Below are 12,382 nucleotides of genomic sequence, written 5' to 3'. Positions count from 1 at the left end.
GGCTACTATATGTATCTGATAAAAAGTATGGTTATTTTGAGTTTATTACTATAGTGGGGTGTTAACTGAGTTAATTATTCTTATCATTATGATAGAACTTTTGCAATCTAACTAAGCGAGATTTTCTAACAATACACTCAATGCTTATACTTTAACATTATGAATACCCTCTTCAGAATTATTTTAAATTTAAGAAGAAAAAAAACTAATTTTATTATGCCTTAAAGAACGATTTTGCCGATCTCTTCAACTTCACTGCAAAATGGGTTGGTTATCTCGGGATCACGGATCAGCTTCATGAAATGGAAGCTCATGGCTGCTCGATAATGAAGATTTGGAGAGAAAGCAATGGTTTGATTTTGGTGTAAAAGTGTTATTTGAAGTGCTAATAATTCAATCATATTGGGAAAATAAAGGGGGCTGGAAAAAATAATTGCAAAACGTATACGAGACAAAACTATATAAAATAAAAAAAAATCCTTGTCCCTAGAGAACAAACAATGTTTCAATCAAACATGACCAGTATATGCATTCATCCAGGAAAGAGATTCTCATGACAGAACTGCTACAGAGTATAAATGTCCAATGTTTTCGTTATTGACAACAGCAATAAACGTGTGTTATGTTTTCGTTTTTCTTAAGTAATAGCATAAAATTTTTGCGAAGAAATCAGTGACGGAGACACGATTGAGATCAGAAGGATTACATCACAATAGCCTGTTCAGATGTGGTACATGTTATGGCACAGGTATATATATATCTTATTTCAACATGGCATACAAGAGAAACACTAAAATTTACGGATACACGGGTTCTTTCTGCGTAGGCTTTTACTAATTGTGGTGGTGTTTGAAACATGCTCATATACAGCGTCAAAAATCCAATTGATATTTACTTGCTTAAGTCGAGCATCTGCACCAATTTGGTCGCCTTCCTCTTTCTTTATCCGGCCCTTCTCCTGTCTCTCTTTTTCCAGGTGCATCTGAAGCCACGTACCTGAAAAGTAAAGTGAAAAAACTGCATCATTATTGGAAGTTGAAAGATGTTTGGTAAGAGAAAAAGAGCAAATCTGAAATGGATAACGCATATTAGTAAAAGAAAGAGAAAGAATAAGTGCACGATAAAATATTTCTGACAGACTTCATATGTTCGCACCCAGACTTCATTGTCCAAATAGTGCTGTTAACCGTGGTCATGGATAATATTCACTCACTTCACCCCAGAATAAAAATGCAATATATAATACACTTCAAGTCTTTTTAGTAATAAAATCCCCGAGGGTCAGTAGTGCGTGGTTCAAAACTCAGCAGATGATGGGTTCCCTCTATCTTTCTCCACTTAAATAACGGGCTTTAGTGTGTGGCGGGGTACGAACCCATGACGTGTGCCTAATCCACATATCATATGTTGAGCTCGTACCACTAGACCAAACCCCTGGGGCGCTATTCTTTGAGCCAAGTTGGGAAAGCCCTTCTACTTAAGCACCCATAATGTACACAGCACCGTAAAAAATGCCAATGAAAAAGAAATATGTTCATACATAAGCAAAGAATTAAATCCACCAAACCCATTCATTCATGTATTTCCTTGAGATTCAACTATCTTTATCTCACTTGGACAAGCATAAATGCAAACATAAAACCTCGGGTGACAGGCTCAGAAGGAGAAAAGGACCAAAATCATCCATAATGTTTGAGTTTGGATCAATATCATACATATTCTTTCACATGGTGCACTAATAGTACATTATGTTTGCATAAGTGGTGCACTTTTAGTCACAATCCCAAATAAATTTAACGGAAAAGAACAAAAATGCCCCTGAACTTTTAGAAAAGGTATAAAAATACCCTTTATTCATCTATTTTGCTAAAACTACCCCTCAATTCAACTTTTTGGCTCATTTATTCCCCTTGACTAACGGACAACACTAATTTTTTTTTTTAAAAAAAAAATAAATTGCACATGACATTTTATTACTGAAAAATTGATTTATTCTTTTAAAAAGAAATCTGAAAAATCGTTATTTGTAGAATAAGGAAAAATAATTTTTCAACATCCATTTCTTTAAAAAAACAAATGTAGTAAGCCTTTTATATATATATATATATATATATATATATATATATATATATATATATATATATATATATAAAAAAACAGAATTGGATTTTCATTAAAACATGTGGAATTTTTTTAAGTTTGGAAAAAAAAAATTAACGGGTGGAAACCCCATTTTTTTTTTAGAAAATTCAATTTTTAAATCTGAAAAACTGATTGTTTTTTTAAGTAAAATGTGCAAAACTAATACTCCATAATTTTCTTCTAGATTTAAAAAAAGATAGTTTTCTGGTTTTTTTTTTTAAACACAGTTTTTCCATAAAAAATTTAATTTTTTCAGATTTTTATAAAAATCCAATTTTTCACATTTTGAAAAGAAAAAAAATTAGTGTTGTCCGTTAGTCAAGGTTTTAATCGTTAAAAAAAAGTTTTCCAAATTTAAAAAAATTTCAAGGTTTCAGATTTCTTTTTAAAAGAATAAATCAATTTTTCAGTAATAAAATGTCATGTGCAATTTAATTTTTTAAAAAAAAAAAAAATTAGTGTTGTCCGTTAGTCAAGGGGAATAAATGAGCCAAAAAGTTGAATTGAGGGGTAGTTTTAACAAAATAGATGAATAAAGGGTATTTTTATACCTTTTCTAAAAGTTCAGGGGCATTTTTGTTCTTTTCCGTTAAATTTATTTGGGATTGTGACTAAAAGTGCACCACTTATGCAAACATAATGTACTATTAGTGCACCATGTAAAAGAATATGTATGATTTTGATCCAAACCCAAACATTATGGATGATTTTGGTCCTTTTCTCGGCTCAGAAGGCTCTAAATTAAGCATCTCACAATTCACTACGCCGGCCAAGAAAGGAATTTTCTAATATTTCCAATTTACCAGTTCATATAATTGGTCAAATCAATAAGGAGCATCAAAAATGTGATATTGGAAATATGGAATTGCATTTTTCTTGTTTTAATGCCAAGCTCTTAATATCCAATTGAGTGAGACAACTTGACTCATGAAATAAGAGTGCTTCTCAAGTTTCCAAGAAATAGTTATCTACAACCGCAACTAAAGCAAAATCTTAAGAGCAGTTTAAGACATAGATCACAATCAAATAACTACAAAACCTCTAAGATTGCCGAGACCTTATGCAGGCAAACTTCACTATTTATGATTTACTACAACTGTAGTCAGCAAACTGCATTTCTAGCATGCAGTGGAAACCTAAAAATGACTCAAATCAGATGAGGACACCAAAACTCCAAATGAAGTATTCTCAAGCAGAAATTACGGGAAGATGCTTCAATTGACCCAAAAGAAAGCATACGTACATCATTGTAGAATTCGACTATGAGCATCGAAACCCAATATACTTCATCCATCATCCACCAATATGTATCATCGGTCTATTTGGAGTTTTGGCGATTTCAAACATCCCAGCATGAGAAGCTTTCTTCCTTTTGACCTGAAAAAGGACGAACGAATCAAAAGAAATGCAGATAATATTGCAAACATAGCATGAGTCTTAAATGCTAAACGATATGGAAGGAAGTTAGTCTTAGCCTGATGAAGGCATGCGGCTAGAAAATAAGTGGAACAAAGAAAAAAGATACAAATGGCAAAGATGCAAGCAACAAATAGTGTTGGAGTCGATTACTAGCTACATACCGCTGCCCCAATGATCTCCCTGAGTTTATCATCACCCTCACCAAGACGAAGAGGATCCCTCAAGCTCACCTGGAGAAAGTAAAAAAAATAGATGTAATACAAGGAAGCACATATATTTCATCATTGATGCATGCACCGGCTAGTGTGACTAAAAAGCTGGAAACACTTCGGAGGAATTTCCTTTGGGACACCGCAGATGAAACTAAGTAATATCACCTAGTCAGTTGCCAGTTGAGAGGCCATCACATCCCCGAGGAAGTAGGGAGGACATAGAGTGAAAGACCATAGGATGTTCAACAAATCTTTGCCTATGGTTATGGAGATTTGGGATGGATGAGGAGCATGCTTGTTGGAGGGAGGTGGTTGCAGAAAAGTATGGTACCAGCGATGGAGTTGGAGGACTCGAAAAATCACAATTTCATTTGAATGTGGGCTTTGTAGGAGTATTATGATGGGATGGGAAGAGTTCAGTGGCCACATTATAAACAAGGTGGATGGTGGAAGCAAAATTAGATCTTGGGGACACAAGTGGTGTGGAGATAAGGTGTTGAGAATTGCCTTCCCCAACTTAAACAGAATTTCGAGCTAGAGAGAATCGACAGTGCAACAGATTCGGAGAATACATTTGTGTGTGTGTGTTTTGTTGTGTGGGGGGGGGGGGGGGGGGGGGGTGATCTGGAATCTCACATTCAGAAGAAATCTGCATGATTGGGAGGTGGGTGAGTACTAGCGCTTGTAGAATTACTCTGCAAGCAGAATGTATCACATAGCAGCGTGATAGGAGACAGGGAAATGGACAGTTCTCAGTTAAATCATATTACCAGAAGCTTCTTTTGGTGAGAGTTGAAGTGGATTTTCCGCATCTTCCAATATAGATACCTAGGGCGCCTAGCAAAGTATGCTTCTTTGTGGGGTTGGCAGCAAAGGGAGCGATATTGACAGCCGAGAATCTAAGGAAGAGAATGATCATACATGTCAGTTGATTTTATATGTGTAGATCCTCAGGAGAAGATGTGGATCATCTCTCATTACATTGTCTACGAGTCTGCCGAGTTCAAAGGGATTGCATAGTGGAATTTCAAAGGGAGTAAAAGAGGACCCAGGGCATGGGATGTAGTCCCACTAGCTCTTATGTGGGTTGTATGGAGGCGGAGGAGTAGAGAAGCGTTTAAAGGGGTCAAAAGAGATTTTGCACAGGTGAGGAATAGCCTCTTGTCTCTAATTTCTTTTTGGTGCACCCATGAGGTCCTTGCTTGTATAGATGAGTGGGTGACTTTTGTGGAGAACCATAATTGGTGTAGGTTTCCCTACTGTTAGGTAAAATTCTTGTGTACGCAGATTCCCCCAACATTAATAAAACTATTTACCTCATAAAAACAATGATATCTACTAAAAATTTATGTCTAAGTCATAGTAATAAGCCATAATAATAATCTCAAACAACAGAAGGAGGTAGAGACCATGAATCCAGTAGTTACTGAAGCTACAGTCTAATCTCATCTATGAAATTGGATCCCTTGTATTAATATGAATGGGAAAATATAAGGCCTAAAACAAAGGAATATAGGGAGCACTGATGGGGCTAATTTATAGTGGAATTTCACGAAGCTGCATTTACATCATATGAATAACATGGTTCAACTAACCAAATAATTCCTTCTGGTAAGCTCTTCAACTGATCGGGATAGATAGAACAGGAATAAGGAAAAGGTACTGCATAGATGATGAATTGTATCTAAGAAAAATAAGAATCACAATACTAACTTATATTCAAACTAGTAAGTCGTGTGGGAAGACGATGCAACTTTTACTATTTGAAATGAGGTTTACAGATATGACAAATATATAGTTGATAGGACAAACCTAGGGGTAAATTATACAGCTATTTGAACACTTAATTTCAAACAAAACTCTACAAATTCCATGAGACTGGAATAATCGAAGATAGTCAATTATGGATCTTCATACTTATGTTTTATAACTCCTTTTTTCTGCCTAGGATATCCCTAGTGACTGGAATTGAACAAGTAACTCCAGTTGATATTCTTGTGGAAGAAATCCAGAAAAGGATAGCATAGACAAAAGGGAAGAAAGGGACATCCTGCATCAGTGCTACCACTCTGTCCTGTCTTGCCTCTTTTTTCCTTTTCTTTTTTTTCAGCTGTGGAAGATAGGACTTGGTAGTACTGGTGGATCTTTTGGTGACAGGAATTGTAGTCCTTCTAGGTTTTAGATTTTTTGGACACTTTATTCCCTCCAGTTTGGCCTAAATAGTAAAGACCATTAGTTTTCTCATTCACTAGTAGCAGAAAGGTGAAAAACACCTTATTCTCTCCCCTAGTTTCTCATTTTTTTTCTCTTTATTGACTCTTTCGCCCAATTTTTATTCTTTATTTTCTACAGCAGCAGAGTAAAAGTTCTACACCAAGCTCCATCACTCCACTCTGCTTATTTGCTTGCCTAATGTCTCCCTTCTCTTACCAGCTACTACTTTTCATCTCCTGCATCTAATGGTTGGAGGCCACTGCAAATTCATCTTCTTTCTCCCCTACTTTTTCACTCCTCCTTGCCAAATTCACCAGCGAGAACAAATGCTAGACGAAAGGAATCAAGCTGATAAAGAAGAGGATAGTAGGAACCACTAGAAGAGAAGAAGGAATTATTTGGTTAGTAAAGTGAAGACAAGGAAACGTATAATCTAGTAAACTTCTCCAATAGTGGCGAATCTAAAATCCAGCCGTTACATTTTTTGTTCAAAAGGAAAGGGAGCTACAAGTGTTATCTGAAGTATTAGGAGCTTGAGACCAAAGGAAAAAATTACAAGGCGTTATGTGCTCATATTGAGAAAAGGAAGATATGATATTCACCTCTGAGGAGCCGAACAGGCAAACTTTAAAGTTTCCATCAGCTAAAAGTCGCAGTCTGTTACAACCAGCACAAAAATGCTCAGTCATTGATGTAATAAATGAAACAGAGCCTTGATGCCCATCTATCCTGAAATTCTTAGCGGTCTCTGACGGATGATCTTGAATTCTCTGAAGCCCTGTAAATTTTTCAACCTGCTCCGTGTTATTGAGTGACTTAGGTAATGTAGAAAACTGACTTAAAGGAGAAGCATCTGTCAAATTCTACCGTACCACTTTGTCAAACATTTCAGCATAAGGTACTAGCTTCTTGACATTCCAGACATTCCCATCAAACGGCATAAACTCAATAAAACGGACATTGATTGGCCTTTCGCGCGTCAACTCAACGAAATCACAAATTTCATCATCATTGAATCCACGCATTACAACACAATTTACCTGATTTAGAACACACACCAAAAGAAAACATAAATAATGTAACACAAAGCAGACTATCAGGCAGAGTTGAAAACTTCTATCATCAGGAAGCTAGTTTTTCAAATCAAGTCCTTACTAAGATCTTCCATTTCCACAGGTACAATTCAAAGAATCTCAAGCAAAAGCTGTAGATTTTACATACATAAAGTAGCACTAAGAAATCATCAGGACGCAAAACAGGATATTGCTGCCTTAGTCCCATTTCTTCAACTTTTTACAATTTAGAAAATCAAACATATCCTACATTTACCATGATTTCTAAATTTCTTTTGTACTGCTTCTCAGTTCTCTATGTTATATTGGTAGTTCTAGTTATTTCCACAGTCTCTAAATCTTTAATTTCGGATCGAATAAATAAATTACCAAAATCTGGTACTAAACCAAAAACTTGATCAAGCAAATCCTCAAGATTCAAATTAAGTAAGCTGACACAGGAAGGAGTATCATTTGACGGAGAATACAATAACATAATCATGCTAGAGAGAACTTACTTTGACAGGATTATATCCCAGCTCTACTGCAGTATTAATTGACTCCATTACTCTTTCGTGCCCTTTGCGCCTAGTCATAAACTCAAATTTTGCTGGAACCAATGTGTCTAAGCTTATATTTACCAAATTAAGTCCAGAGTCTTTCAGCTTTGGAAGTTTTTTTCCTAGAACAATCCCATTTGTAGTCATCGCCAGGGTTTTAACGCCCTTCAAGTTTGATAGTTGCAAGCAAAGTTCTTCAATATCTTTCCTAATAGTTGGTTCCCCACCAGTCAAACGAATTTTATTCACTCCAGAGCTAACAAACAAACTTGCCAAGCGAACAATCTCATCCTGAGATAGAATTTGAGGACTAGGAGTGAGTTCTACACCCTCCGCTGGCATACAGTAGTGACATCGTAAATTGCAACGTTCAGTCAATGATATTCTCAAATATGTGTGCCGCCTCCCAAATGAATCGATCAACATGTCAGAAATAGGTCTATCTTTGGATGGATTTTCGGTCAATGTCTCACATGAAGTTGAATACATCTTTGAAGAGGACCCATTGAGATGACTAGTAGTTATACTTTGACCACTGCTGCTTGCAGATAGTAATGATGCTCTAGATGAAAAGCCAGCCTGTAGATTAACTATCAGTCAGTTGCAAGTAAACAATTGACGAGTAGTTGGAGGAATAGTTAAAACTGCACAAACAAATGGAGAACAAAAGTGAAGGACAAAGAAAAGGGCCTGGATGCTGGCAGCTAGAAGTAAAATATATTTAGCTGTAATGTTTATTTTCCTAAATGTCGAAAAAAACAGGAGGCACATGAAACACCTCTGTTAGCTGCCTGAGTTCAACTTGTCCATTATTAATCAACTTACAAAGAGCTCAATCTGTAATACAAGCAGTTGAGACACTGTGAGGCACTAACGCCTGCTCTTGCAGCATAGAGCTGACCAGTGGCTTCTCTACCAAACATATCTGTTAAGCACTACATTTATAACAAAATAGTATAATAGACTGATTTTCCATCACTCTGATATAAAACACTAAGCTAATTGTTTCAAACCGAAACATAAATAGCCACTAGCTGCTTCACCATCTTCGTTTCACGCACAGTAGCTGCTACAGCTCCTTATTTCCCAATTTTGCTCAAAATCTTAACGTATAAAGTATTCCTTTCTTTTTCTCATTCCTCTTCCATAGTAACCTAACAAATTGATTTTTGTAATAAATTCTCCTCACCCTCTCAATTGCAACCTGTGGAATAGTTCATCAGCTTGAGGTCCCAATTATTTGGCACTTTTCTCTTTTTTGTATGTCTAAAACACCTAGAACATTTCTATTTTAAAAAAACACTTCATTTTTCACATTCTCATTTTGTCCTTAAGAACATGCTCTTACAGGAATTGACAAGACTTGTTATAGGTCCTCTGGATTCAAGTAGACCGGTACTTCAGTTCATATATTGATAATGGAAAACTCTAGGATATACAAGCATTATACCAAAAAGTGGAGTATCTATAACACGACACTCATTATTCCATACACATTGGAACCTCATGGGTGCACCAAAAGGAAATTAGGAATGAAAGGTTATTCCTCAAATGTACAAGACTGTTACTAAGGTTACTTTTGGAGTTTTATGCGTATAAACGTTATATGTTAAGCCTTCTTTTCTTTCTTAAAATCGTTATCTAGTCAAATACTACCAAATAAATAAGGACAAGAGTAGTAATAGATATCGAAATTTGGACAGGGAGAGTTCTAGATATGATTTAATAATCCACGGCAAACATGGAAATGTAAATATAGACCAACTGGGACATCTAAAGATTTAAGATCTCGTTCATTGGTTTCTGTACTAACAGTATCAATTTTGATATCATGGTTTCAACTTTCAGGAAGTCATCTGCTTCCAAGGACCAAAGAAGATATGGCATGTTCACCCTTTTCTGTTATCTAGTTTCACATTCATGATTGCTTTTTCAATTACCAAAATCTTACTTGTAAGCGTTATTAAAACTCCTAGAAATTCTATTTGAAACAATAATTTTTCTACATTTAAATGATGACTAATTCAAACTCAAATTTGTTTCTTCAAAACAATAGTGGTTATATGTGAAAATGGTTGGTAAAGCCCAAATCCATAAAAGAATAGCAGGTGGGACTTTCTTAGACCAGACAGATAGATATCTCACTCAACAAGGGCTCTGCCATCCACCTAATATGAGAAACCTACTCATAAGTAATTGACATAGTTTTAATTTCAAAGCAGCATAGGAAAAAATTATTGATCTAAGATAATTAGAGTTCTAAATTTGGAGTAGTTCCAGAGGAAAAATAATCAGACTGCTAGAAAATTTATCTGGAACTCCAAATTTTATTATAATCAAAACTCACATAACTTGACTATGTAACAGAAACTTGAGGCTGATCATGAAACAGATAAATATAATTCGAAGGTACAAAATGATGTAGGTGCAGCTATCAATAGCTGATTACCATAATAGCTGTGTTCAACTTCAATATAACAAAACCAATTAAAATCACAAACCTATCAAGAATATAGTTTTTCCTGTGAAAAGTAAATTAAAGATGAAAAGGTAAAAGGGAAGGAACATACAGAGGTTAGAGGCCATTGGAAGAATCTAAAGATAGAAGGCCGCATTTGGAAGAGCAGAATAATTCGACCTTTCTTGATGAATGAATCAGTTAATAAACCTTATCGTTCAGTTGAATTTGGCTGGAGAGAATTGGAAATAGTTTATATATATAGAGTTTAAAAATGGAGAGGGAAAGAATAGGAAAGGGGTAAAGACAAGAGCATTGAGGTTATTTGTGAAGTAGTTGGACCAAGGGCAGTGAGACGCCTGTATATTGCAATTTGTGAACCGCCATGGAGGGATATAGGTAGCAGCTAAGCAGAGAGGATCTTTGTCTCTTGCGATCCGCTGAAGGTCAACACTCATGCCCCCCTTTCTTTTTTAATTTTTTTTCTCCTACTTACAAGTATACGTCAAATCAAAGGAAACGTAATAAATTAGTACACATATCTTATTTATAAATATCAGATTAAAATTAATTGCTTTAATATTTAAACTTATCATTATTTTCTGTTTATAAGTCAATTTGGACTACTCCTCCTGTGTATAAAATTCGAAAAAGGGGTCAAAAATGCCTTCGGATTATTAGAAAAGGTATACATATACTCTTTGTTCATCTAGTTGGCTAAAATAACCCCTTCGCTCGCCTTTTTGGCTCACTTATGTCCTTTGACTAACGATCAACGCTGAATTAAATATATATATATATATATATATTTAAATTCCACGTTGCAACTTCTTATTGGCCGAATTAAAATACATGATTCCATTAAAATGAACCACCCATATGTACCCATTTTTCATATTAACCCGCCCTAAACACTAATCCGATCCGAATAAAAAGTCTAACTGAAAAAAGAGACCACCACTCGCATCAAACTCCATGGAAGCAAAAGCACCATGGAAGTTGGAGAGCCTATACCAAATCGTTTAGTAGCACATGGACAGATGCGATGGATTTCGAATCATTTTGTACACGTCATATTTATGAAAACTTCAGATTGTTTAGTTACATAGCAAAAGATAAATATAATGTTAATTATAAATAATCATAATTATAATAAAACAAAGAAAATTGAGAAAAAAATAAGTGACAACTTTAAATTAATATAAGTAGAATAAGATGGAAGGAGTTCTTCTTATTATATTAATGTAACTTATGAGTAGCATATTTGGATTCAGAAAACATTACTGAGCAGTAAAAATGTGCATATGCAAAGTATACCTTCTTGATTCGTGATCTCTAACCTTAGCATCGTATTCCTCGTTTGGAGAAAACTTTGGTAAACTATATGGATCACAATTTTTCGTGAAGAACTGAAAAGTGAAAACCAAAGAAGAAAGATATAAAGCTTGATTTCTTTTAGTAGTGAAATTTGTAGGAGATCATCAACGTATTCCAATAGATTGAGCAAATGAGGTCTCCCAAAATGGATGGCTTGACAAACAAATATTATTTGTTCTGCTTGCTAGCACAAAACTACAAAGGCATAGACTTTGTTATTCTAACCCAAAAATCTTTTCAAATGCTGAATTAGTTTGAGGATATCGTAATTTTATTTATAGAAATTATTCAGATAAGAAAACCAGAGAGACTAGGATGAAGGTTTGCATTGTATTATAGGGTTAGAATCCGAATATAGAGTATTCTAGGTAGGGATTTTTATTTTGGAATAGTTCTTGATCACAATATTATTTTTAACATAGACGTCGCTTGATTGTTAATCAATTATTCACTTTCATGTAATAAATGTGGAAATTATAATTTGAATTAATTTTTTCATTTTAATATTTGTCTTGAAAATCTAAACAAAGTAAAAATTATAAAATGGAGTAAACAATATGCAGATCCAATTAACTTTGGATTCAAGGTACGCTTAATTTTAATTTCCTTATGTAGCAACACTTAGAAACCTTTGTTTGGCAATAGAATCCTTATAATTACTATGTGACTAACTTTTTGTAATATAATTTTGATTGCAAATTGTGCATCAGCTTTATTTTAGGAATGTAATTATTTTCTGCAATCATATTTCATATATTAGACAAATCTATATCTATATATTATTAAAAAGAGGATAGTTTTAGGACAAAAAGTAGTTAATTAGTTAGTTATTAGTTAATGTTTTGAATTTAAAAATAATTACATATCAATATTTAATTTCACGTGAGGCTTCTTTTGTACGTGCATTGTTTTTTTTTTTTAAATGTGGTAACTAACAAATTCCCTAAA

General features: G+C 34.6%; 1 protein-coding gene across 1 annotated transcript; it reads right to left on the bottom strand.

Moving 5' to 3' along the window:
* Positions 1 to 687: 687 nt before the first annotated feature.
* Positions 688 to 10,532, bottom strand: LOC132645066 (GTP 3',8-cyclase, mitochondrial). Its single transcript, XM_060361833.1, has 7 exons — positions 10,170 to 10,532; positions 7,558 to 8,178; positions 6,860 to 7,027; positions 6,590 to 6,781; positions 3,723 to 3,791; positions 3,386 to 3,519; positions 688 to 996 (listed from the first exon to the last, which is right to left on the bottom strand). The coding sequence occupies exons 1-6, from the start codon at positions 10,212 to 10,214 to the stop codon at positions 3,436 to 3,438; spliced, it is 1,179 nt and encodes a 392-aa protein (XP_060217816.1). The 5' UTR covers positions 10,215 to 10,532; the 3' UTR covers positions 688 to 996; positions 3,386 to 3,435.
* Positions 10,533 to 12,382: the final 1,850 nt, after the last annotated feature.

The sequence above is a fragment of the Lycium barbarum genome, chromosome 6 (assembly GCF_019175385.1).
Source record: "Lycium barbarum isolate Lr01 chromosome 6, ASM1917538v2, whole genome shotgun sequence".
In the NCBI taxonomy this organism is placed as follows: domain Eukaryota; kingdom Viridiplantae; phylum Streptophyta; class Magnoliopsida; order Solanales; family Solanaceae; genus Lycium; species Lycium barbarum.
This window is presented reverse-complemented; position numbering and strand designations above follow the sequence as displayed.